The sequence below is a fragment of the Cydia amplana genome, chromosome Z, assembly GCF_948474715.1.
Source record: "Cydia amplana chromosome Z, ilCydAmpl1.1, whole genome shotgun sequence".
NCBI classification, from domain to species: Eukaryota; Metazoa; Arthropoda; class Insecta; order Lepidoptera; family Tortricidae; genus Cydia; species Cydia amplana.
In genome coordinates, this window is record NC_086096.1 from 12,728,289 (window position 1) to 12,755,046 (window position 26,758).

General features: G+C 35.4%; 1 protein-coding gene across 1 annotated transcript in view; it reads right to left on the reverse strand.

The window, feature by feature from the left end:
- Nucleotides 1-9,847: 9,847 nt before the first annotated feature.
- Nucleotides 9,848-26,758, reverse strand: part of LOC134661357 (dendritic arbor reduction protein 1-like) — a 74,458-nt gene continuing 57,547 nt past the window's right edge. The window contains exons 3-8 of the mRNA XM_063517396.1: nucleotides 17,713-18,159; nucleotides 17,125-17,232; nucleotides 16,516-16,708; nucleotides 11,635-11,694; nucleotides 10,705-10,943; nucleotides 9,848-9,983 (exon numbers count right to left, since the gene is read on the reverse strand). Of these exons, the coding sequence (XP_063373466.1) occupies nucleotides 10,753-10,943; nucleotides 11,635-11,694; nucleotides 16,516-16,708; nucleotides 17,125-17,232; nucleotides 17,713-18,159 (999 nt within the window). The 3' untranslated portion in view covers nucleotides 9,848-9,983; nucleotides 10,705-10,752. The remainder of the gene's footprint in view (nucleotides 9,984-10,704; nucleotides 10,944-11,634; nucleotides 11,695-16,515; nucleotides 16,709-17,124; nucleotides 17,233-17,712; nucleotides 18,160-26,758) is intronic.

Consider the following 26,758-nt stretch of genomic DNA (forward strand, 5'->3'; position numbering starts at 1 on the left):
AACTACTTACTAACGTGTCTATATACAAGCTGCTAGGAAAGGTATGTCACACATCATTAGGCAGGTAATTGTTAAGTAAATCATGTGAACCTTATGTGCCACAGATTTCATTGCCAATGCCAAGGGCGTATTAATGGTGTGAGTAGGTACCTTTCCGTATTTGCAAAAATAATCATGGTAGGTACATTTCTTTTTTTACCACACCAGTTCCTAAAGGGTCTCATTTTTGCTCAAAAGCTGATACCTAATCAAGTTGCATTTCATCCACAAGAGTGGCAAAGTTTTTTCACAGCATTTTTGAGTGAAACCACTCAAAAATGCTCACGTTGGCTGATCGAATTGACTTTGATATGATGATTTTGAATGATACAATACATATTTTATTCATTTGGATTCGATTTATAATTCACTCGGTAGCAAAGTGTATTTACATAAATAAACCTTGCAATACTTATTTCTTTCGTAAAATGTAAATTGTTCGCGAGTAAAATACAATGAAAAAGGCTAGTGTGTTTTGTAGATAACAACAGTTAACAATGTTTTTTTTCAAAACGCCGTTTTTAGCTTGAATCACCGACACCTTTCTAATGAAATGTAAGAAATTATAAATTTAATAATTACGAGTATCAGTGCGTTGCTCTTTCCTTCACGTTTGTAAAGTGTCGTGTTGTTGGAAGGCCGATTGGTAAGGCCAATTAGAGAATGATCCTAGAGGACGTTGTTGGAGTTTAAAATCACCACCCAAGGCTAATAACCCGAAAATGCAGTATGACTCAGAACAACCTCCATGATAAAAGTTTGCAATTAAGGGAAGCGATGGAAAAGGTGTCGATATTATATACAAAATTAAATGTGACTAAATTTAATTTGTTTTGAAATGTGAAAATTACAATAATATACTTATTAACATCTATTGGCTGCAATACTTTGTTTTATGTTAGTTTCGAGGGCTTTCATCGCCAATCAAATAAGCGTTTTAGGTTTGGAACTCAACGACGTTTCTGATATCTGTTAATATGTACCTACCTAAGCAGTCATAATTGTTGTTTCGTTCAATCCAAATCATAAAGCGAGCCAATTTGTAATATTTTCGATTCCATTTGTAGTCGAGCGAGCGATTTTTTTTGTAAATAAGGTAAAAACTTTCGGAACATGTCTAGCTTTATCAGTATTTAATATTTCATCAAAAGTACTCGCTCGTTAAGTTTTCCACAAACGGTATCGCAAACACTACAAATCTGTCTGGACATAACTCGTCTTAAGTAAAACAAAAACACCCTCGTTATCTTCCTATGTACTTACATTGTAAAAAAATACAGCGCATCGTAATTGTGAATAAAAATAACATTTATTTAACCTTTTGGACGCCAATGACCGATATATACGCACCGCAGGTCCAACGCCAAAGACGTATTAATCGGTCATAGACCACAGAGCAACATAGACCTAGGTGCATATGCATAAAGTTCAATTTCAGTTTTGACACTTCGGTGACGTGGCGTCTGAGAGACAGCTTTTGTGTTTGACACGGCGTCAAAAAGGTTAAATTATCTCAAACTGTAGGTACCTACCTGTAGTACAACAGATTTCAGAATACATCATAGGGTTTCGCACTTTCCGAGATAGAACTTAATTACCTATACAGTTGACAAGTCTATTTTTTATTTAGATTTCACTTCACACGGGTCAATTGTCAATTTAAGACACTCTTAAAGGCAAGATTTTTGATTTCCTATCTACCTATTATGTATTAATGTAAGTAGTTGTTATTAATATATTACTCAAACATAGAGATGTTTTCCATTTTTTTTTCTAATTTGATTATCGAAAGTGTTATTTCTTCAAAGTGTGAGGTGGAGTAGGTACCTAGGTAATGTAAATGTAGGTTTACAATTACAATAATATAAACAAAATATATAATATTTAAATGATACAATGCTTACCGATTTGGATAAGTATACATTTATGACATTTTATTCACAATATTCTGCAGGTTATGTGCATTGGGACAAATTAGAAAACAAGATGAATCGGAAAATGACAAACATATTTGACAAATTATTTCTAAACGCGTAAGCTGAAGAAAAAGCTGGTTCACTTCACATCCAGTCTAGGCTGCCACATGATATAGCAACTATTTTCAGTTTTTTTTTCCAATTTATCCCGTTAGGTATACTCCAACCAATCAATTGTGAAGTGATTATATAAAAAAATAATCTGAAATACAAGTAATAATTACATGTATCTATTCGTGTCTTTAATTTACCTTGTCGTACCTACACACTACTTATACTGGTACCTACGCAACGACACACGATCTGTGATTTATGTGAATGAATGTGAAAATTCATTGGTGATGCCAGGTTTTTACATGTCTCGTAATTTACCACCGTCTTGCATCTACTTACAAGAAAGAAAATTTATTTTCACCACACTAGCTCATAAAGGCTCTATTTATCCTTCAAAAACTGATGAGAATTTGCATTACAGTTGCACAAGAGTGGCAAAGTGAGTTGAGGCAAGGTTTGAGTTGTTTCCTCATGTTGGCTGATAGTATTGATTAGGTATAAAATTTTCAATGATAAATATTTAATTGGGTTAATTTGGATTTGATTTGTAACATTTAGGTGTGGTGAAAAAATTGTGTTTCACTCGGTAGCAATAGTACATTACATACCTACTTAGGGAGGTCAATTCGTGAATGCTCCAGATCGCAGGTGTTTGTGGCCCGAACCGAAGGTGAGGGCCATAAATAATTATACGATCTGGGGCTTTACGAATTACCGCCCGTGGTTTGTCTAAAGTTTTACGTCTTGCCTTGGCCAGGAAGTGAGATTTACGCTACGTGAGGAGAAAATCCCACTTACGGGCCTAGGAAGGGTAACGTAAAGTTTGTTTAAACCCTCGTGACTTGAAACCCTCGCGCGTAGTAAAATTTTTGGAATAATTTCATAATCATTCGCTCTGTAATCAATATTAGCATGAGGGGTTAGACAACAACTTTGCCCCTTGCAAACGTAAAACAAATAACCATTTTTAAATTATCATTTTTTTTTAATGAACATAATTGCTTTCATTACTTTTGTTGTGCTGTGAATTGTTTTATTAGGTACCTACTTAATTGTTTTATGCAAATAATGACATCTCTGAATTAAGATAGGAATTATTTTAAAAACGTCAGAAATATATTTCTGAATTGGTAAAATTGAAAAAATTATATAAAATTCCCCGCTTTTCATAAATTCCTATAGGCACTTTAGGCAGGTAATTATGTATAAATTTCTAAAAGTCGTTACGTCTCAGGCGAACTGTAGTTCTATGATAATGCAACTAACGTAGGGTAACATCCAATAAAGAAAGTGTTATGGCACAGTGATTTAGCAAGTATATGTTAGACGATAAAAATGTGTAGACAATTTATTAATGTTCATTCGTCATGATTAATGATTATATTTATATATGTATATATCTTCGGTGGCGGAATTAAATATAAATATAGGTAGTACTCTTATTATGTCCGGTATAATATTCACAGTTTTTATTTCTATTGGTAAAGCCTGTCTTATTTCATAATTAGACATATACGTAAAAATTATGAAATGAGACACGCAATATTATTGAGGCTTGTATGTACCTATGTTTGTATGTTAAATAATATGTCCACTGTTAAATAAAATTAAATTACGGAAGTAGGCAATCACACATCTTGCAACTTTTACAATTATACAAAAAATACATCAAAAATCCATAGCTATCTCATCAAAATATATATATCAACTTTTTACACTTAACAATTAAAATATAAAAAAAGAGTTCAAAAAACATGTCATTGGTAATAAATTATCTTGTGACTTAGTCAATATTCTTAACTAACTATTCATTACAAACAAAAATACATCTATTTATTACATGTGAAGTATAATGAAATCTATATAATTAAACAAAGTCATAGAAATAAGTTAGAACGGAAAACTGTGAGGTACAATATTGGTTTAAGAGAAATAAAACTTATACAGCTAAGGTCATAATGTACTACCTAATGTTATTTATATATTATGTGTTCATATAAAATATGGCATCTATAGTCACGTCTATGGCAATAAATCAACATTATATTAGACACACAACAGCTACGCCCTAAAAAAAAGAAACAACTTCACGTTAGAGAGATAAATGAATTTAGCCACGTTGGGAAGCATCGCAGATCGCTTCTATGTTTCCTATTTTAGTACGAGACAAATCTTCGGTAACAAAGGTTTAGTACGAGCTTTTAGGATTTTGAACCGGCCAAACTGCAGAACTCTAATTATAAGGGATGGCCCTTATCACTAAATTAAATAAAAACTATTAGAGTTACGTTCTGGCTGTGGTTCTGGCATTCTCGGCTCCGATCGGCTCATTGCTACGAGCATTTATTAGGGTTGGCACAACTTTACGTCCCTTAGTGTGCACAACCACAGATAAGATAATGACTTAAATTTGGACAACCCTAAATATCCGATAGGGGTAGTGCCATACATTAGAAAGGGACAGCATGATTCGTCTCAGCAGATCTGTAGGAAGTTTATTTTCTGTACGATAGTACTATTTCTTATTCTGTGGTTATGCGACTTATGTGTAGGTATTAACAATTAACATATGTTTTATATGCCCGATGCAGCCCCAATTTAAAAATAAATGGTATAGCCATCAGGAGTTTGTCCTTTACTTTGTGCTATAAGGCATAACTTTTCTAATTTAATGTTTTTAAGACAACGGGAAGCAGTAGATTGTTTAAATGTTGTTTTTGTTGGGGTCTGCTCTGGAAAATATAATAGGCATATGTCCCATGTGATCTTTTTCATGGCATGTTCCCTTGATTAGAACGTCTAACGATTCATTATTTAAACTATGTTTTTGCTTTAGCCCCCTCTCTTAAGGGCATTAATTTGGATTGCATTAGTAATGTTTTACATTTAAATTTTCCTTGCGATGGCTATGCTGGTTTTCTTTATTTTAATTATTGAACTCGCAACTCTAATATGGTTTTCCGTGTTAGCCTTAATCACAGAATAAGTAATAGTATTATCATACAGAACGGCCACGCACCGCCCCGCCCCGGCTCGCATTACCTCGCCCCGTGCTCGCCCCGCGACATGAATCTGGCGGACTTCTGGCGTGCTTTCAGTACAGCGACTTATCCACACATACACAATGACGCGTGTCGCACACATATAAACGCAAATGATTTTTGATGTATGGCGTGTCCGCCCTGTGCCTTAATGAAACAGAATTAAAAGGGGTACCTACATACGTTAAAAACTTTAAATGAGCAGCGATAAAGAAATACGAATACCTGTTTAATATTTGGTTATTACAAATGTTCGTAAATACGCTAATATTCGGTGAATACGAATATTCGTATTCGTTGCAACACTACTACATATAAGTATTTTGATAATTGCTACTCGGTCGGTAACACTCCATCTGAGAGGAGCGTAACTGCATGCCTTGCGTCTTACCTAGACGAGGAAATGATTTCTTTGTGAATTTGACTTACCTGTTTACCTATACCTAGTATGACAATTTGACAAGTGGCAGCGGGTTAAGCGGGGTAAGTTAACATTTTTTTTATTGTGGTATAATGTTGATAATTTAAACTAACGTTTGCATTTGTGTATCAAAGCTAAAGGAAAATATTTTGAAGATAATAGTTTGAATTAGATTAAAGTTTTAAAACTTATTTAATACGTTTAGTAAAAACGTATTTTTGAGCCATCCCTGTATGATTCTGATTAAATTAAATATAGGTAGCAGTATTATAGCAGTCATGAATGTCGACTGGCGGTTAAACAAGAACAGAGAGTTTTCTACTTGCAAAGTAGGTATATTGTAAAGGACCCCGCAGCAAACATAGGAAAAAAGTGGTTTCTATGATGTAGATTTAAGTCTCCTGTCTCCTATAAGGGCATAAATGTCTCGGAAGTATACTTTCAGAAATGATTATGTATTGAATTAGTAATTGTATTTTATAATATAATTATGAATTCATAACGTCAATATGTGTCATTGTCAATTCAATGTATAGATTTTGAGAAAAATCTCATACAAATAGAAAAATATAAACTTGATTAGATTTGTGCCCTTATAAAAAAATAATCAGAAGACTTAAATCTATATCATACTTACTGAAATTTCGTCAGATTTGTCTGAACCTACTTTTTCCCTATGTTTGCTACGGGGTCGTTTATATCTTTTAATATTTGACTAATCGAACCTAGTTATATCATTAAGAGTGCTAGAAAGAAATAAGTTCTAGTACCTATTGTATATTATAGGCAAGATATTAAGGAACGACTTTTTATATAAATATCACGGTGTACGAGTATGTATAAATATGTCATTCCACATATGTTGGTTTTATGTTCTAAATGCTCATAGTAAATTTTTCGCTAAGTACCTGGTTAATTAATTACTTTATATTTTGGCTACCTATCTATCATGAAAAGGCGCTTGTGAAATAATATCTAAAGGTACAGAGATATTGTTTTAACAATAGTAAATATTTCTTAGTTTATAGATGATACAAATTCTAGTGACTATTAATTATGGCATTTTGAGTTTTCGAGCTATAACTGCTAGTTACAACCTTGCAGCTAAGTTATTCCAAAACTGAGAGCCACAGAAAACTGTCTTACATATTTATGTAAGATTAAATTCCTAATACCTACTTATGTAAGTTTTGCAACATTCTTCTCATCGAGTATCTTATTCGACTATGCACAGATCACTAAGTAATTGAAATTTAATTTGGATAACACCTTACGAGGTACATTACATACCAGGTTTGTTAATAGACCTGATAATCAATTAATATTGGTACCTGTACAATTAAAGGAAGATGTGGGAGTGACTTTTACTATTGAAACTTAAAAATTGAAATCTGGCTCTCCATAGTTGATAAAGATTCCGTAGTCCATATGGAATCCATTTGGTTTCGCCATGTTCCGGCCGTATTCGAATAATGCTTGTAAGATGTCACAGCGATACAAGTGTCAAAAGTGACGTTTTTGGTTGATGAAATTGAAATTTGAAAGCATTGTTCGAATACGGCCGTCCGTGTGTCTGTCTGCCCGTCCGTCTGCCCGCAGCTTAGGATAGGTAGCTCAGTGCCCTACTATAAAGCAGTAGCAAAGTGGTAAAGTTTTTTGAATAGGTATCTCTGCTACCTACACGTAAAAGGTGGATGAAATTCTGTTTATCTACTGTATTAGAAGCGGCTTCGGAATCCTACACTAAGCATAGCCCAATATGCTCTTGACCGGTTCTAGAAAAAATAGACAATTATAGTTTTAAGTAAAAAACCGTAGGTTACCTACTGTACCAGCGGTCAAAAATTAGCGTTAGCAACTTAGGCGATCAGTAAAGTAGTCTCGCGATGGTTTTCTTGGACAGATAAGTATGCCTTAACGGATATTCCAGGACAGTATTAAATGTTTAGAATATTTAATTGGACGGAAGCAATAAGGCTCATAATTTACATTGTTATCTACATTATTGGACCTTAAGTTATCTCGCTCCATATAATTATAATTAGGTACATACAATAGCAATAGTGCATCATTATGACTTCATGTGCATTTTGTGTCTGTAAAACATGTTAGTCGTACTGAACGAGACGTGAAATACTACGTCAGACGTACCGAGATAATTACTGTGATGTACTTTTGATTAAATTGTCTTTAATAAATCGAGACTAGAAAGTGTAAAACTGCGTGTACGAATGTAACGACCTGAATGTAGGCAATAAATAAACGTTTTTTAGAGCAGTAACATGACTTTGACGACTATCGCTCATCTTCGGGTGAAAACGGAATTAAAGACAGAATCCGTCCGCGTTAACTTATAAATTATATAATGATGCTGTTACTATACGATCATATAAGCGGTCAAAGTGACGTTTAAAATAACACTTGTACCGTCTGGGCTATCAAAATCGCTGCCAACTTAGCTTGGTCTAATTCTACATACTTACATCATATACATGGTTATTGGTTAGTCAAAAAAGTATACGAACTCGTACATTTTAACATACGACCATAGTCAGGGTTCAATACTATTTTGGCCTTTTGCTTACAATGTAGGTGTATAATACATACAAGTTATTCTGCTTGGGTATGAACTTCTAATGTTTGATATTTGTAGAGTTTTAAATATACCTATACTAATAAAGAACTGAAACTGAACCTACAAAAGAAACACAAAACTAGATTTTTTTAGAATCAGGTCATACATTATAATCTATATTCAGCAAAAATCTATGTGTCGCAAACGCTATGTGTGTGGTATTCACTCGGCAGCAAAGTTTCTTCACTTCTCGTGCCTTGAACCCTCGCAACGCTCAAAATTTCACCTTTTCAATGAGCTTTGCCCTCTAGAGCCTTCTTACACTTGCTTTTATCTCAATATTAGCACGAGTGGAGGAAACAACTAATAAAACATTTTATGATTTTTAAGTCATAATATAAAATATCAAACATACGAAGTGTGAATCCACAAATAATATTACGAACTAGAGCTACGTTGTAGCAGCAAAAACGTATTTTATTTTATTTTACTTAAGAAGCCACATTTAATACTTTTGGTATAGTCGATCTGATATGTTTTTAATCTTATCTAAGTAGGTATTATTATGTTTTCATTGCGGCTTGGTACGAGTGTCAGTCGCCTAATCATTACCTGACGTCTCTCGTCTTAGTCTAATGGTAATGCAATGTCTCCTTACTACAGTAGGTATTTAAGCTTTGAGTGAAGTATGATTTAAACTATGTTTACTTAATTGATAACTTTGTATAAGGTTTTCAAAGTCCACTGCGCTATTTCAGGTCGTTACATCCAAAAACGCGACTATGTATTCTACGCTTATAATTACTATTACCTACGAACTATACGACCTTTTATAATAATATACCTAAAGATAACTGTAATATCTTGGATATTCCTTGCTCTCTTAGTTAATAACTTATTATAATTTAACTAATCAATAATCATAATAATATCTAAAGAATACTTAGAGCTTTTACGTTTCGAAGCTTCAACAGCGACTTCATTGCTATTGCAGTGAGCAACTTTTCTATACAAATATCGTACCGACAACGCTACTCGTAGGCGCATTCAATCAAAGTAGGTATACAAAATTAATGGTCAACTAAATTCATAGGTACCTACACAATTCAAATCTAGTTATTAGCATCGTTCAACATGATTTAAGTGTTGCTTTTTTAAATAAATCCCTCAATTACCAACTCGGCTCAATCAAATCAGAAGGCCTAAATGATTGGTAATTATAATTAAAAATGTATCCTCGATTTCATTGAGCGAGCTGTTTTCATATTATTGAATACAATAAGAAATATTTAGAAGTATGTATTTACTATTCTGTTTCCATTTAAAACGATACACCGATTGTAAACTATACACCCCATTTGGAAAAGTAGACGCTCTTTTCCACTTAAGTAACTAAAATTCAGCTACCTATACAATATTCGCTTTTTAAATAATGTTTGAAAAATATGTTTTTATAAAATCATAATTATATTCAACAATTTTATTAAACTTTAAATAAATTATGATTGCATTTAATTATCTCTTTATGTTCTGATTAATTATCTTCTGATTAATGTACGATTTTATGTTTAAAGCAGTTTTCTTGGTAATTATGCTGAATAAACATATTTTTTTCTATATTTACAAGAACATTAGAATTAACAAGTGGCGTCTAATCATTACTTCAAGGTATCGATACAGCAGCGTACGTATTTTGTCAATTTCTTATTGAAAGTATGTACTACTTAGTATTCAACAGCAGGGCAGTCGCGTTCGAGTTCGCGGCTGTTCACTGTTCAGCTGCGCGCGCACTTGGCGCGTCACAGCGCGCCGTAAAACGTCTCCATCAGGCTTGTGTCGAGGTCGCACTCCAAGAAGATGGTGTCACTGCATTCCTCCTACAACAATACGAGTATTACTCTAGTTAGATATTTATATGAAGAAGCCAATAGAATAACGTTTCATTTTAGTAGTTTATGTGACTTCTACATAATAAAAGGCATTAAAAAGAGTGTGGGCGAACGAAGTGAGTTTCATAAATCACACGAGTGTTTTATGTACCTACACACTGCTACTACTGCTACTGTGCTGCTTTATCTACATACATCTGTAGTTTTTTATTCAGAGACAAACTAGAGCCCGACTCTAGTTGGGCTGACTGCCATAGGGTTCGATATCATGTAACAGAATTGTTTGCAATTGACACTTTATTTAGAATAAAACGCCATCTCGTCGACTGATAGTAGAATTGAGGTGATTACCTAATACCTATATTATTCTAATGAATTGTTTTAAAATATTTTCCAGAATGTCAGTGTCCAGACAGGAAAAAGGAGACTGTGTGACTGAATACTTAGCATGTAAGGGTGGAAACACGCAGGTTTAGATAAATAAAGATATTATCTATGATCGATACCTACACAGGGACGGGACTACGTTTGTATATATGGATGGACGTCCACTATCCTCTTAAAAAAGTTGTGCTTGAGAAAAAAAGATGCGTATTAGGCGGTTTTAAAATGTTTTTCTAGAAATCGGACTACGCTCAACAATAGCTTATTTTAATTATTAAGACAAGGTGTAGGTATGTGAGTAGGTATTATGAATGTTGTAGTTTACCGGTGTAGATTGGGGCGCGGGAGGCTGGTCCCCGCCCCTCCGCGCGTGTCATTTGGAGGTCTTGGGCAGGTGGCGCTTCATGTGCAGCGCGAGGTGGTCGGACCTGGCGAACGAGCGCTCGCACACCGCGCACTTGAAGGGCTTCGCGCCCGTGTGCTTGCGGTAGTGCCGCGTCAGCTCGTCCGACCGCGCGAACCTCCACTCGCACTCCGGCCATTGGCAAGTGTAAGGTTTCTCTCCTAAGGCAACACAATAAAACATCACATCTAACCCTACACTACCCCCTACCACTGTCTTAGTTTAACCCTACTTAAACTAAAACAGTGATAAGAGTACGGCAAATATGCTAAAACCTCGCATGGGTAAGCAAGCGCATGTTAGATACCAGTTCTCCTGACACGAAACGAATTTGTGTGTTATCAGTTTAATAGTACAAATAGCCAATACAAGCTGATCAAGGTACCTATAGATATACCGACTTTGAACTTTAAGCGGCAACTCGCTCTGCTATACTACAGTAACAATTATCAGAATATTATCTGGAATATTATGTTTTCACTTCTATTTAGATTCTGGTAAATATATATGCTATTTAGAAGTGATAGTAGTATCTATTACCGTTTTCGATGAATTAGTCCAAATATTTTGGGAACATTTTTGAAGTTTCCCTTAAGTTTAAGCTTTCCTAATACATTATTCGTCATTATTCTAATTTAATTGTCATTGTAGTATGATATAAATAACTTAACATTAACACTGAGCCTAATGTCCACTTAGTTGCCGCCCACATTCAATTAAAATGCTGTGGCTGTTAACATCCCCATGATTTGTTTTATTTTAAATTACAAATTTATAGCAAATTATTCTTTCGCACGGCGCTTTGTTCGCAGACGCAAATTATAGTAAGTAGCTATCGAGGAAAAAACATACCTGTATGTATCCTCTGATGTGCTTTCAGGTGAGAGCTCTTCGTGTACACCTTTGAGCAACCTGAAATAAAGCATTTATAAATACATTTTTTTTACAGATTTGGAGATTTACAGAGGACATTGAAAATAAATCTTACAAATAAAAAGTACTATTAAATATTAATAGTAGGTACATAGCAGTGGCGGCGCGTCCATAAAAGTCGACTCCCACCGGCTTGCATGTTTTTGGATGTTTGAGCAGAGTTGTAAAGGAAATATGTAAGCCAAATTAGCCCCGGCTTATCTATGGATATGTTTGACGCGCCGCCACTGGTACATAGGTCACTAGATAAGTTTTGCAATAGACAAATATGAAACAAAGAGGTGGCCTATCAGATTTAGGTATACTTTTTAAAACTAGGTATATTTCCAAATAGACAATGTTCATTTTAATTTTAACAAGCAGGATCAAATTTATTCTAAGCTTAATAGCATCGTTCGCAGACGTTTCTGCTTGTTATAAATTAAAATTAGTATGGGTAGCACATCGTAACTGGTGAATTTCCAATATGACTTGGAACTCCGGTAGCCGTTTAAGAAGTGTAACACGCTTACGGTAGATGTCGCTAGGGTCCCCTTGGCCCATAATATGGTGGAAAGATTTGCTGGCTATGGATGATGTCTTGGTGGCTCAGATGGCAGAGCGCTGGAGTATCTATCCAGAGGCCGTGAGTTCAAGTCTCACCCAAGACAGTAATTTTTTCCACTTTTAAATTTATTCTAAGCTTAGACAATGTTTGGCCGGAAAACATATACTTGCTTTTTAAATATGCGGGAAAACGCGCGAGATAAGACCTAGAAAGCTAGATCGATTTTTTGTCCCCGAAAATCCTGAAATCGTTAGAGCTTCGATCAACACGGAAGGGATGCGGCATTCGCACTATTTCCCCTCTGCCTACGTACAAGATCAACTGATCTAGCGCGGGTAATAAAACTAGTTGCGCTCGGATTTTTAACTAGACCGAGTCCAGACGCGCGAGTGAACACAGCAGCAGAAAAAATGCCTAATTGCTCGATTTTTGTTGTAAAAAGAGGTCGGGGACATGAAATTTACAAAAAGAAGGTGTTACATTTTACACGTAATATTTTTTTTACATGTCATACATTTAAATATATTTAAACACAATTATTATATTTTAGTCTCATGTAATTGCTGGATTGATCGATTTTTCTCGCCCAGTACAAATTCCGGATCGGTCGAGCAACAAATCCGACTTCTCATCTCTTGACGAAAATGTGTTAGTGTGCGTGTTGTGACACTTGTGACTCGTCCGTACACAAAAACATATCGAGGTGTGCAAGATTTGTCTGTGTAGGGTGTCATTTTCTATGTATTTGTGTCGTCATTACAGATTGGATTTTGTATGCAAGTGTGTGAGAAGTGCGACTGTGTGCACGTTCCCCCCCGCAAAAAATGGCAGAATGATTTGAATGTCAAGATATCGCTTGGGCCTATACCTTCCGACCTGTCGGAAGCCCGTGTTGATCGAAGCGTTAGAGCCGTTTCCGAGATCTCCGAAATATATAGATATATTTAATATATTTTTTAAAGCCGATAAGATATGTTTGCGGTCTTTTTGTTGGATTTACTTTCTAATTTTATTTTTGAAGTGAAAACTTCTTTAGCGGCGCTGGGCACTTTTTGAGGTGGGGAAAAAATGATAAACTCGAGACAGCGTAAGGCGATCACGTGACCGTAAGGGGCATAAGGCGATCACGTGACCGTAAGGGGCATAAGGCGATCACGTGACCGTAAGGGGCGTAAGGCGATCACGTGACCGTAAGGGGCGTAAGGCGATCACGTGACCGTAAGGGGCGTAAGGTTTAGATGGCCACTCATAATTTAGACGGCATTTAAATCAATAAAGAAAAACTCAATGTTATTTGACATTTATGTTGCGGACTCCTTTACAAGACTCTTTACCTATGTTCAAATAATTTGACGTTGTCATGGCAGTATGTAAATAAACATGTCAATGAAAAAGTGTGATCTTATTTGAGAATGATAATAATATATAATAAATAAATAGAATACCTCCGCTAAACGTATGTATCGTGTTACCGGGCGTCGGTAACATAGTGAGGTGAGTTTTCACTTCTATCGGCACTCCCGGAGTGCAACCGTTGTTACTTGTTTATGGTACATTTGTAATCTTCCAATTGCCCCCGGAAAAATGCCAATACCAATCGACGTTTTTGTAAATTATTATAAATTACGTATACAAAGTATGGAAGCCTTAATCCAAATAGAGACAAACCAAAGAAAGTCTGCAGCGCTAGATTAAAAGTAGTTTTTAAAAATCAGTATGCGACAACACCACAGAAAATGGATTAAATAGTCTTGATACTTGTGAAATTTCTACCATATTTACCGTCTATGAAAAAATTAAGCTGTATGCACAGCTTAATTTTTATGGTAAAATAAATTTCATTCCAACAATAGATGTCACTATTAATATGTAGACATACGAGGGGTGTTCAAAATATTCTCGGTATGAGAATGAAAACAAACAAGTACGAAGAGTTTGATATTTTTATTTTTCAATATACTCCCCCCCTATGTTCATACACTTAAAAAATCGAATAATTATTTTTTTTAATCCCTCGTAAAAATATTTTTTATCTTTCGTGTAAAAATGCTCCTCCACTGCCGCCTTCAATGCTTCATCGTCAGAAAATTTATTTCCACGCAGATCCTTTTTAAGATTGGGGAGCAAAAAGAAGTCGCTGGGGGCTAAGTCCGGACTATACGGTGGGTGAGTAACAGTTTTAAACCCACATTCAACAATAGCTGCCTTGGCAATATGAGCAGTATGGACGGGGGCGTTGTCATGCAGAAGCAGAATACCTTTGGTTAACTTTCCTTGCCTCTTTTCTTCTCATTACATCCTTTAATTGACGTAGAATGTTAGCGTAGTACTGTCCTGTGATATTTACACCTTTTTCTTTATAATCGATTAGTAATACTCCTTCACAATCCCAAAATATCGTAGCCATGACCTTGCCAGCTGAAGGGATGACCTTGAACTTCTTGGGATGAGCTGAACCCTTAATGTGCCACTGCATGGACTCTTGTTTACTCTCTGGGTCATAATGATGAACCCAGGTTTCATCTCCAGTAACTATTCTTTGCAGCACCTCATCAGGATTTTCACTACACAGGTCAATAAAATCGGAACAACAAGCTACACGCATGTCTTTTTGAAGCCGAGTCAGCATTCGCGGAACCCATCTTGCACTTACTTTTGACATATTAAGATGGTCATGTATAATATCATGTACGGTACCAATAGAGAGATTGGTTACTTGTGCTATAGATTTTACCTTCACTCGACCATCTTCCAATATAAGTTTTTCCACTTTATCAATATTTTCTTGTGAAGTAGCTACTACAGGCCGGCCAGGTCTAGGGTCATCTTCAATACTCTCCCTTCCGCGTTTAAACTCGCTTGACCACTTTTGAATGGTAGATAAAGAAGGAGCAGACTCACGGTAAACACAATCCATTTCCTCTTTTATGGTTTTTTGATTTTTACCGTTTTTTGTCAAGAATTTTATCACGCATCGATGTTCTAATTTAGTTAACATTGTCAATTCGCACATGATGTTCATGTTTGTTCAGCAATTGCAGAAAAACAAAAGACTATCTCGGTTCGAATTATACTTTTTTTTAATGTCAATGAATAAACCTTAGCGGCCAGTAACGAAAGAAATTTTAGAAGAGGTCGTAAGATATCAATACCGAGAATATTTTGAACGCCCCTCGTATACTAATATTGATAAATAATATTGGGAGAATGTGACATATGGCTTCATCAAAATTAATAAGCTTTTGTAATATCCGCGACGGCGGTAAATAGGTACAGAGGGCCTACCGCGAACACCGAAGTTCTCAATATGCGAGCATCTTTCTCTTTTACTCCCATTTAGGCGTAATTAGATTGACAGAGAAATTGCCCGCAATTTGCGAACTAAAGTTTTCGGAAAAACGAAATAAACCATTAAAACAATAAACATATATTAAAAATTAATTTTAGCTTTAACTAGTAGGTACCCATGCCGTGAGCATAATCATGGAGGTTGTGGGTTCGAGCTCAAAACCCGGCTAGTACCAATGAGTTTCTCGAAATGTTAGAGGAAGTTCATAAGTATGCCTATACCTATTAGGTGTGTTCAATTTGCTGTGAAACCTTAGTCTAAACCAATATTATATTATCTAAGTAGGTACATATGGTGAAGTATTAAGATGTTTCATTCCACTTACCCGTCATCAACTCCAAATTTTGTAAACATTGTCGTTTTTCAGCTTGAATCGCCTCGTGCTGACTTTTTAGAAGTGTAAAATTATTCGTCACGCGGAAAAGTAACTCCCGCACGCCGGTTTTGTAAGGTTTCACCATGTTTATTCCGTTCATCACAAAACACAATGAATATTTAAACGATTTTGACAAACACATACCATAGTGCATGACGTTTACTGACTGCTTAAAAAACATTGCCATATGTAGTTTTTTAATTCGATGTCAAATTATTGCGCTGCAGACTTTCTTTGGTTTGTCTCTAGTAGTTAAATAAACTGCATACAGCTGCTAATCGTTACAAAAGTAATAAACATTATGACAACACCAAACATTTTTACTGGGTGTCAAAAAAGTAATGTTGCTCCATAAAAAATCAGGCGTGTTTCAAGACTCTACACGTTTTGCTGGCAGATGTTCCAGTTGTCACCATTCGTTTAGGAATTATCAAGCTTGTTTCAACTGACCCCAGTCCCCTCTAATATTTCGCAACCGTCGACAAATTAGCAGTTGAATTGTTGTATCAAACAAGTCAAACAACTCACCCATGAAGTCGCAGTGGTGTACTCTTCTTTTTTCTAATTCAGGGTTGTTCCGTCGGTTGTACTTGACAGAGGCGGGGCCCAGCCTCGAGTGCAGCATCGGAGCGTGATGCGGCGCGTGGTGCTGCTGCGCCGGCGCTGGCAGCTGTGCGCCCATTGGCGGTACCTGTGCCATTGCCTGCTGTCCAACACAATGCTCAACGTTTAGCTTCATATTATAATATTACGTAAGCAAATATCGGAGGGATCCGAAATATGATTTTGAGGCACCTGTAGTAATTTTTGGAGGCCAACCTAACAATTAACCATGGGGTTGAAGTAGTCTCTGAGCTTAGCCGGGATAGACGTTCACATGAACTATAACTAATATATACTAAGGGTTCCTTATTGTCACGTACCGAAGCCTAAAAAGGGATATAGAAAAAATTGGGCTTACATAATGATCTAAACTCGCATTTCTATCGCGTAGACAAAAAATACGTAACTTCAATGTAAAACGAATGGTCAAACTATGCGTTTTAAACCTGCCAAACAACCGTTTCACCATTTCTTTATTACTATGTGCTTTAAAGTGTACTTAGAAGCATAACCTATAGTGTTACGTTTACAAACCTGTTGGTGATGGTGTTGGTGATGGTGCGGGAGGGGCGGAGGCGGGTGCGGCGCGCGCAGCAGAGGCGGCGGGTGGTACGGCGGCGGCGGCGTCCGACGCCCCGCGCCCTGCAACAACAACGTTTCTTGCTTCTACTCTTTACTTCAATATTGTTTTATTTTCTCTTTGTGAATTTCTTACTTTAATATTTCCAGGTAGTCTCATATAAAATATATGACAACAGCATTGACTTTGGGTATTAGATACGATACGACTTCCTATTCTGCTTTGTGAAGCGTCCAAGTGATGATTAATATATTACTGTAGTTAATTACATATATTTATTTTTATAGATGCCGAGCCCAGGTGTAACAATACGATCGCAACAGCACAAGCAGACATGGTACCGTTATCCGTCGCATGGCAAGCAATCGCAAAGCATTATACGAAATTGACAAGTAAAGCAGTTTCATCTCACAAAGCCAGCAAAATATGTAACCTAGTCACCATTAGGAAATTCTGAATCGATTGTAACAAGTATTACGGTGTGGTAAATGGTTATTCTGTCGCTGGCGTTCTAAGATGAGAAGATTATAAGTGAGTTTTACCTGCATCGAATTGCCTGGACTGCCTTGGTCGGAACCGGGCGGCGTCAGCGGTGACATGTACACCAGGCGTGCCGGCGGATACTTGGCAAATGAGCTGACCGGTTGCGGCAGCGGCTGCGGCGTGTGCTGCGGCGGCTGCGGCTGCGCGTACGTCGGCGGTCCGCACAGTCTTTCCGTCTTGATCTCGAGAGGACTGAGTAGCGGCGTGGCGCATTCTTCAAGCAGTGGATCATCCGCTTCCAGCTTGACATGTGTCGCTCCGAGTGGAGCGAGCATATTTGCATTTTCGGGATCGATGTTCCTGATCGAGGAGGCGATGTCCTCCCAGAGAGCGGGCCGCAGGAACGCATCGTCGCGAGAAGAAGTGCCGCCATCAAAAAGGTCCATGTGGGCGGGCGCTAGCGGGGCGCCCTCCTGCTTGCAAAGCAGCGACTCGAAGTCAGATGTCTGAAATGAGTATGACATTACAATTAGTGCTTCAGTTTCAGTCAGTGCTTGTGATGCCGGTGTGAGACCGGCCACTTGAACGTCTTTTCTATTCTCGAGTCTTGTCTTTTCTATTTTTAATGAGATATCATTAAAGCCAGTTATGATCTTACATTGTATCTCTTTCTCCGGACATAAAAACAGGACCTCTTTACATATATACCTACATACATAAGTACCAAATGTGGTGGGATTAAGTGTGAATGGAAAAAAAGAATTATTTATCATATGTTAATGATGATGAAATTGATATTTTATTTTCTGATAATTAGACTACGGTGCATGGTATTTGTATAAGACGATTTACAAGTGTTAAGACGATTTTACTTGTTACTAGGCCTACTTGACTAAAAATATTCATATTCTTATGATTTTATTAAATTAACACGTGTGTAGTTAATTTGAAGTAACTATGTAGGCAAAAGATATATATATTTAATATCTTCTCTTCCAGCACGCGCACATAATACCTATATATGTATTTTGCTCAGTATCCCATTAGTTCAGAGTGCATACAATAAGGCGTATGTGTAATAAAGCTACATTTACACTGAAGTCGTTTTTGCCAGTAAATCGGATTAGCATACAATAGCGCCCACGCGCCACGCCGCGCAGGTGACAGCGCGAGTACTTACTCTCTACTCGATAGATGTACTTAGGTGAGTAAAAATCGCCCCAGGAATGGATTTAGCCGCCTCTCAAATTAGTTTTTTAACCAATTCCTATCAACTAGTATAGGTACCAAATAGCCATAGTTTTTCCGTATCATAATGAAAAATAATCAAATCTGGCTGTGAGGGTCAAATCTAACTAATGATTTTAAGACAGATTGAAAGACAGAATTAAATGAAATTATGAAATTCGAACCCGGTCAAATATGCTAACAACACCGCAAAGAAAATTAAGAAAAAATATTGTGTTTTATTAAACCTCAAGTGTCGTATTTTCGAAGAACATAATATTTACTTATCTCATAGATTATGATTTCTCCTTACCCAATTTACAGTTGAATCTGACAAATTATAGGTATACTTTACACGTTGCTTCCATGTCCTATATCAAAATTGATCAAAGTGTACCTAGATCAAAATGGAATTATATGTCGTGGGCCTAAAATGGTTGCATTTTTATCGCTTGAAAGTGTTGACTTCATTTTCTAGCAAGTAGGTATAAGACGGACAAATATTATAACGATATTTTATTAGTTTACAAAAAAAATTGGTCAATGTTACCCCACGCACGAATCAGTCTTTGGTACCTATTATAACAAGAATTTAGGTACCTATCACGTTAATATTAGAGTCGTTTATATTTTATATGAAACGCATACATAGCTACTCAACTACTAGTAGGTACATACATAGTAGGTACAACATTAATTTGTATTATTTAATTAATATGTAGGTAGGTATAGGTACTATCGAGTGATAAGGATTTCGCATGCTTTAGGTGTCAATGTTGAATAATTTTATGTAAATAAATGTAGATAAAGATATGTATTACTAATCTTTTAGTACCATGCTTAATCGCTGTTTACTTTTCTATTGTTTATCAGAAGTAAGTGGGTGGGACCGTAACACACTTTTCTTATCGACTGCGTTAGTTTTCATAGGTATCATAGGTATGTATACCTAGGCATGTATGTACATGTCCTAACCTAACCTAACCTAAGTATTTATTATCAGTGATCACTTAAGTCCCTACCAATTGATCCTGGAAACAAACTGCACGCTGATTGATAATTCTTAACTTCATCGGTGCTTTTTAAATATGTTATGTCATACGCTAGCAGCTACAATGAAATCAAATGATTTTTCAAAGTAAATATGTAGTACGTTCTAGCTAAAGTACCTGTTGAAGTTATGAACAGTTAAATTCAACTAGGCTAGTGCTTTCATTCATAAAAAATGACTACTTAATAACGCATATTCTTTACAAAATATATGATCATTAGACATAATGGCTGTTGACAAATACAAAAAAGATAACTCTAATGCTCTAAGCTAAAATGTACCTAAGCACTTCCAGTTTGTCATTTATATAAAGTTTTATAATTATATATTTACCTGGGTTAGAAACGTCCAGGAAGGCGTTTTTGACCCAGGTATATACATACGACCGTCTTTCCTGTTAAAGTTTTTGTAAATTTAAATTATGGATTACCATATGGAATTTATGGAACATATTGTAAAGAAAAAACCACCAGCGCTGGCGGTACACGCCGAAAATCAGTAAAATGCTGCAAATGGTGTTAAAGGTATGAAAATCGGTACGATAGATCTTTAGGACATTTGAATCATTTTGACCCGAAGCACCAACAAATAAAAAAAACGAGAGGAGTTATGACGTCATCTTTTTTTTGTATGGAATTTAAAAAAAAATTGTTTAGAAACCTATCGTGTGTGGTATTAAACGAAAAGGCTTTCTGAGCCGACTCTAAAAATATATCACATCATTACATTTCAGTATTTTTTTTTATTATAATAAAATTTATATTCAAAACGTACCAAGTTTGGGCTTCTCCAGATACAATACCGTTCAATATTTTTTTGTAAAACATACCTCAAATTATATCTGATATCCTCATATCTAACTCTAATAAAGCAATTTTGAAAATATTTACATTTAGTATTTTTTTTAATTTTAAAATTTTACAAAGTGTGATCTATGAATTTAAATATTTAATAAGAAAGCATAAAATTAATATATAACGGATTTTTCAGATAGTTGCTTATATCTCGCAATATATAGTCGTAGTAAAAATTGTCTATGTAAAAATTAATTGAAAAAACTCACCTTTAACGCCCCTCGCTTTCCCCGAGTTCTCCACCCCCACTCATCAGAACTTTTTCTTACTTATAGCTTAGACATTACCAAAGGAACATGTAAACCAAGTTTCAATACTCTTATTTTACCCGAATGACATTATACTCGTATTGAGTAATTCGGCAGGAGTAATTATTAAACTATGTAAAACTAAAAAAAAAAATACTGAATGTAAATATTTTCAAAATTGCTTTATTAGCTATCCATAATTTGAGGTATATTTTAAACTTGGTATGTTTTTTGAAAATTATTTTTATTATAATTAAAATAAAAATGACTGAAATGTAATGATGATGATGTGATATATTTTTAGAATTGGCTTAGAAAGCTCTTTCGGTTAATACCCCAGTAGGTTTCGAAACAATAATTTTAAAAATTCCATACAAAAAAAAGATGGCGTGATAACTCCTCTCGTTTTTTTTGCGTTGCAGCGTTTTTTCGTGAACCGCCAGGTACTCAGACGTTCAGCGAACTACATAACTACATAGATACAAAACATTACATGTAAACATTGTATAATGCCCGTTGTTGTTTGTTTACATACTTCGACAATATAATATACCTACCTACGGGATTCTAGTGGACTATAATAGTAAGATACATATATATATGCTTAAGCAACACGATTCGCATTATAAAACTCTTAATTGGAGAAAGGTTGTAGAGCAATATTGTTATTGGGTCCTAATAAGTCAATTATAAAAGGCATTCAATATCAGACACAACCGATTCCGTAGTCGAGCAGAGCCAGCGCCGCGACCATTCATGAAATGGTTTCGCCATTTATATGCCCTGGTCGCTGCACTGAGTGGAAACTGTGGAACAGTGTGCCGTGTCGCAAGAACGCCGGACCGCGCGAATTCCTTCCATGACCTTTGCGGATCGAACGATTGCGCAAGCGGCTCCTCCAGCGCGGCTAGACGAGCTTAAGCAACTAGCGCACAGATTAACTGCCGTAGATCGGCCACACTTCAGCCTATTCAGAATGTCTTCATGATATTAATTCATCATCGATGAAATATTTACAAAACTGTAATATGCATACATACTTATAATGCTCATGACATAAAATAGGCACGTAGGGAACTAAGTTAGTAGGTAGATAGTGATTAGGAGCCTGAACGATATTTAAATTACTTATCTTATTGTAATCGAGCAGAAGCTACTCGACAATATAAGTAGGTGTACTTAGCTATATCTCAAATATATCTCAGGTTTATACCTAACGATTCTACTTTTCGCTCAGTGCAAGTACCTACATTATAGGCTCCTGTGTGATACCCAACCGCTATGTGGCATGGGGTACTTAAGCGTTACGGAGTGTGTTGGTAGTCTATGCCAAAGGCGACCTGTTAGGTGCTTTATTTCGCTTCAGTTCGACTCATTCACGAGCCAGCTAAATCAGTCGGCTTATGCCGACCGACAGCTATTGTGAAATGTAGAACCTCCCGCAGATTTGTACCTGCGAGTGAAGAAAGACGGACTTACACTTATAGATTTTATCTTAAATTTAAAGTAGGTAACTTATTACACCGCTCTAACCAAAGGTAAGTCGGTTAGTAGTTGTTACTATATTTTATTTCGATCGAGCAGAGAATAAAGCGAATGCCATACCAATCATCAATCTGATGTAGGTATTGTATTGCAACAACGTTTTGTTTAAAATGTAGATAAGTAGGTAAATACATTTTTGTAACTCTAAAAGTGAACAAAGTAAGTTATGAGTAAGTTAAGTGGTCAGTAATGTTGAGTTAAACTTCGTCTCAATATTATGTAGTTTCTAAACTTATAGGCCCAATCCAAGTGATATGTACTAAGTAGTGAGTTGGAACCACAGTATTGAATAATTATTAATTTGGTTCCAAATTGGCACAGCTGCAACAATTAGGTACCTACATCGGAAAATACTTGAAATTGATATGTCAAAATGCAAGTAAGTACCTATGTTAAAACCTAACTACAGTAGATAGGGAATTACAAATATCTATAGTAGGCATTACTAAACTCCACGAATATAATTATATTTTGAAAATAGTCGAGATTCGTAAACTATAATTGGTGACCACACCTAGCTAGCTTTAGAAGCTAGCTGAAGTCAAACGGGGTCACAGTTCATGTTTGAACTTACACCGCCCGAGGGACTGTGTACTAATTAGGTTTTAGGGGGGTGCTTCAATTTCATATATCATATGCAAAATATTACTGTGTCCAGCGGCCGCCGTACGTTAATTATTCTTTCTATAAACTATTATAAATTATAAAGCCAGAGTTTAACAATTTTTAGTGTTTTGACACTGTAATGTGAAACTAAAGCTCTTTGAGTACCTACTTAAAACGCGTTTAAGAAGGTACCCGTTCATAAATTAGGCGCGAATATCGTATGTCTTGGAAAATCTCTTCCGGTGATGCGTTTCCACAAAAAGTGTTCTTAGATAAATGAGAGGTTATTAAAACTCGTAGTAAATTATTGTTGACGTATGAAAGCACCAAGTCAGTAATCGTTGGTTAGGTAAGTGTGTTTTAGGAACACGGTAGTATTTTTTTAAATAATTTATTTAAGGGAACATTTGGTTAGGTTTAGGGATCTACATAGTTAAAACAACGCTTTATTACCCTGTAGGACCTACATATCTATTACCTACAGTGTAGGTAATAGATATTCGGTGTTAGGTGAATACATACCTATATAATATAAATAAAAGGAAATCTTAAATCTTGAATTTTTGTATAATTATTCAGAAATATTTACCATCTTAATAAATAACACTTACATTTATTATTAAGCTGGTATCATCTAATGATGATGATGATGGTGTTATTAATGTTCCTTTATTTAATTTTATTTGGTACCTATTGAATTTAATATAATATTTAACACCAGATTACTCTCATTTATTAATTTAGTATACATATTTCGATCCAGCCTGTTGTTAAATACTTTCGTCGTCATATTGTTCCTTCTTATGTCCATTTTCTCCTCTGTCTACAACTCTACATTAAGATAAAGATAAGATAAAAGATAGTTTATTCAAGTAGGCATAATTACAATGCGCTTATGAACGTCAAATAACCTATACACCTCTGCCCCGAGAAGATTTATAATCGAGTGATAGAGAGAATATTAAACGATATTTCGACATTTTGAGGTTCCCGGTCCTAGCCCTGCTCTTGTAATTGTTAAAATAGACATAGAATAATGATTAAACGTTACACTGATTCATTTAAATTCCACACTAAATACCTACTTTTGTTTTTATAATGAATTGTGGCACTGATGAAGTGATGACTTAATAGTAGTTTATGCAACAGTGATATAATAAGGGTTCTTAAAATTCAAGGGTCGAAGTTACAAAACGAGACGTAGTCGAGTTTTGTAAAAAAAGACCCGAGAATTTTAAGAACCAATTATGAGCTGTTGCATACATTACTTTTTCTATGACAGCTGCAGCAAAAAAAAAAAAAAAGGAGTTATTATTAAAAAAAAGAGAGATTATTTAAAAAAAATTGAGTTATTATTTTAAAAAAAGAGTTATTATTGTAAATGAAAACATACCTCTTTCAATCAAGATGATCGGAACTTGTATCTTTAAAAAAAATAAAGCAGTTTTATTATACTCATAAGATGACTGCTAGCAGTCATCTTATGAGCCTATAGACAAATCATTCAAATGACATTGCTTTAGATATCACTGTCAGTCATTTAATTGACACATTTAAGTGCTGGAGTAGAAAAAGTCTTTTTTTTTATTCGGTAGACTAAAATGACATTTCATAGTATGAACATCATGTGTCATTTCATACTATGAAATGTCATTTTAGTCTACCGAATAAAAAAAAAGACTTTAGGTAAGTGTGTTACAAATGTAAATACAGATGAGCTTTTTAAAGTGATATTTAATAAATTGACTTAAGGGTATGAACGCTTCTTCATATAATTGTAGACTCTATTTTCCTCTCTGGATATTACCATTATAGAAAATTAGTTTACGCAATTTGATGTCTTGAGCACATCTACTTATGCCCTTTCGATTTTATATAATAATAATAAGATTTAGGAACTTTAAAAAAATGTAGGTATTGATTTTTTCCGCTCCTTAAAAGAAAATCGAATAAAGTCAACCGAAGGCTATTAATGTCTAATTTACCGTTAATGTCAATATCCAGGGAAGAAAATGGGCATTACGTTTGTATGGAGAAGCGGTGGTTCACTATCGTCTTAAGATTACTAATTACACTACAATACGATCGAGGAAATTTATATCTATGTATTATATAAACGATATTGATAGATACTACTACTGTATATAAGTAGGTATACCTACTTTAATTTAAGTTATATTTGTTAAGAGCCAACAGGAGTGGTCATTTCTCCATACAAACGTACTCGACTGTTTCCTCCGTGGGTGTTGAAGCTAGAGCAATGATTTTTTCAACACAGATTAATATTGTCAATATCTGTGTCGGACCGTTTTGCTTTTTTTGATATTTTTGTTTTTTAAGGCGCTAGAGCCCTTCAAAAATGGCCAAAATGGCTTAATTGACTGTGCCGCAATGAGAGGCGTGGTATTCAAAACTGATATCAATTAACCAAAAAAGCAAAACGGTCCGACACAGATAATTTCATAGTCATTTAGATTTCCAAATTTGGTTACGATTGGTTAAGTTTTGGAGGAGGAAACAGTCGAGTACGAAACCTCGGTTTTTAAGATTTTTACGCAGGATTTTTCGCCTTGTCCTTATCGCACTAGTTTCAGGAGCCGCTTCCGTTACCGAGACGGGTATATTTACCTAAAATATTTAAATCTCAGCTCCTGTTGGCTCTTAAGTATGCAATTTCTTTTGTACCCATGTGTGGCAGTAATAACCAATAGCAATAACATTTTATAGGCAGTGAACACACATTGGCATCGATGTGTTAGATATGACAAGTGCGTGGGGCGGCGCTGGGCGGGCGGACTGCGGGTCGATAACAGAACGCCGCCCACGGCCGGGGGCGGGGGTCACTCGTGTCTGATGACTACATGTTTTTTTTTTAATTCAAGCCAACAGATTTTTTATAATTGAGTACAAAATTTAAACTTTAAGATTTGACTGTGTCTTCTACCGACCTATCTAGACTTGTGAAAAAAACTTATGTCACTTAGATTAGTATTTGTTTTGATAATGTTTTCGCTTATTGACATATGAGCATACCCCGCAACGGAGCTAGCAAAACCGTAGCATATGACAGTTTTGTGTCAGGGTTGGCGATTATGATGAAACATTTTGCTTTAACTTTATTGTATGTAAGATTAATAAAATTGATCGAGAACCTTGTTGACCCTCTTCCGATATAACCCGGTTCAATTTACTGTCAAATAATATAAATTAACAGGTCAATGTCAATATTAGATGCGTCTCAATGTATCTGTTATTTTGTTTATAAAATCACGTTTTTTTTTCGCATTTATTTCAAATATTAACATGGAATTTTTATTGCTTGATAATATTGGTGTGATTGAAAACAAAGAAAATATATTTTTTGTACTTTAGTTTATGCGTAGTAGTGATAACCCTGACGTACAACTGCTACAGATTTGCTAGCTCGGTTGCGAGGTATGCATATGAGATATATATTGATATATTGTTATATTGATATATTGTTGATTGGTATATTGATATATTGTTAAGTATAATATATTTATTTTACAGTCGAGTACACAAACATCTAACAAGGCAACGTTTCAAAAATATA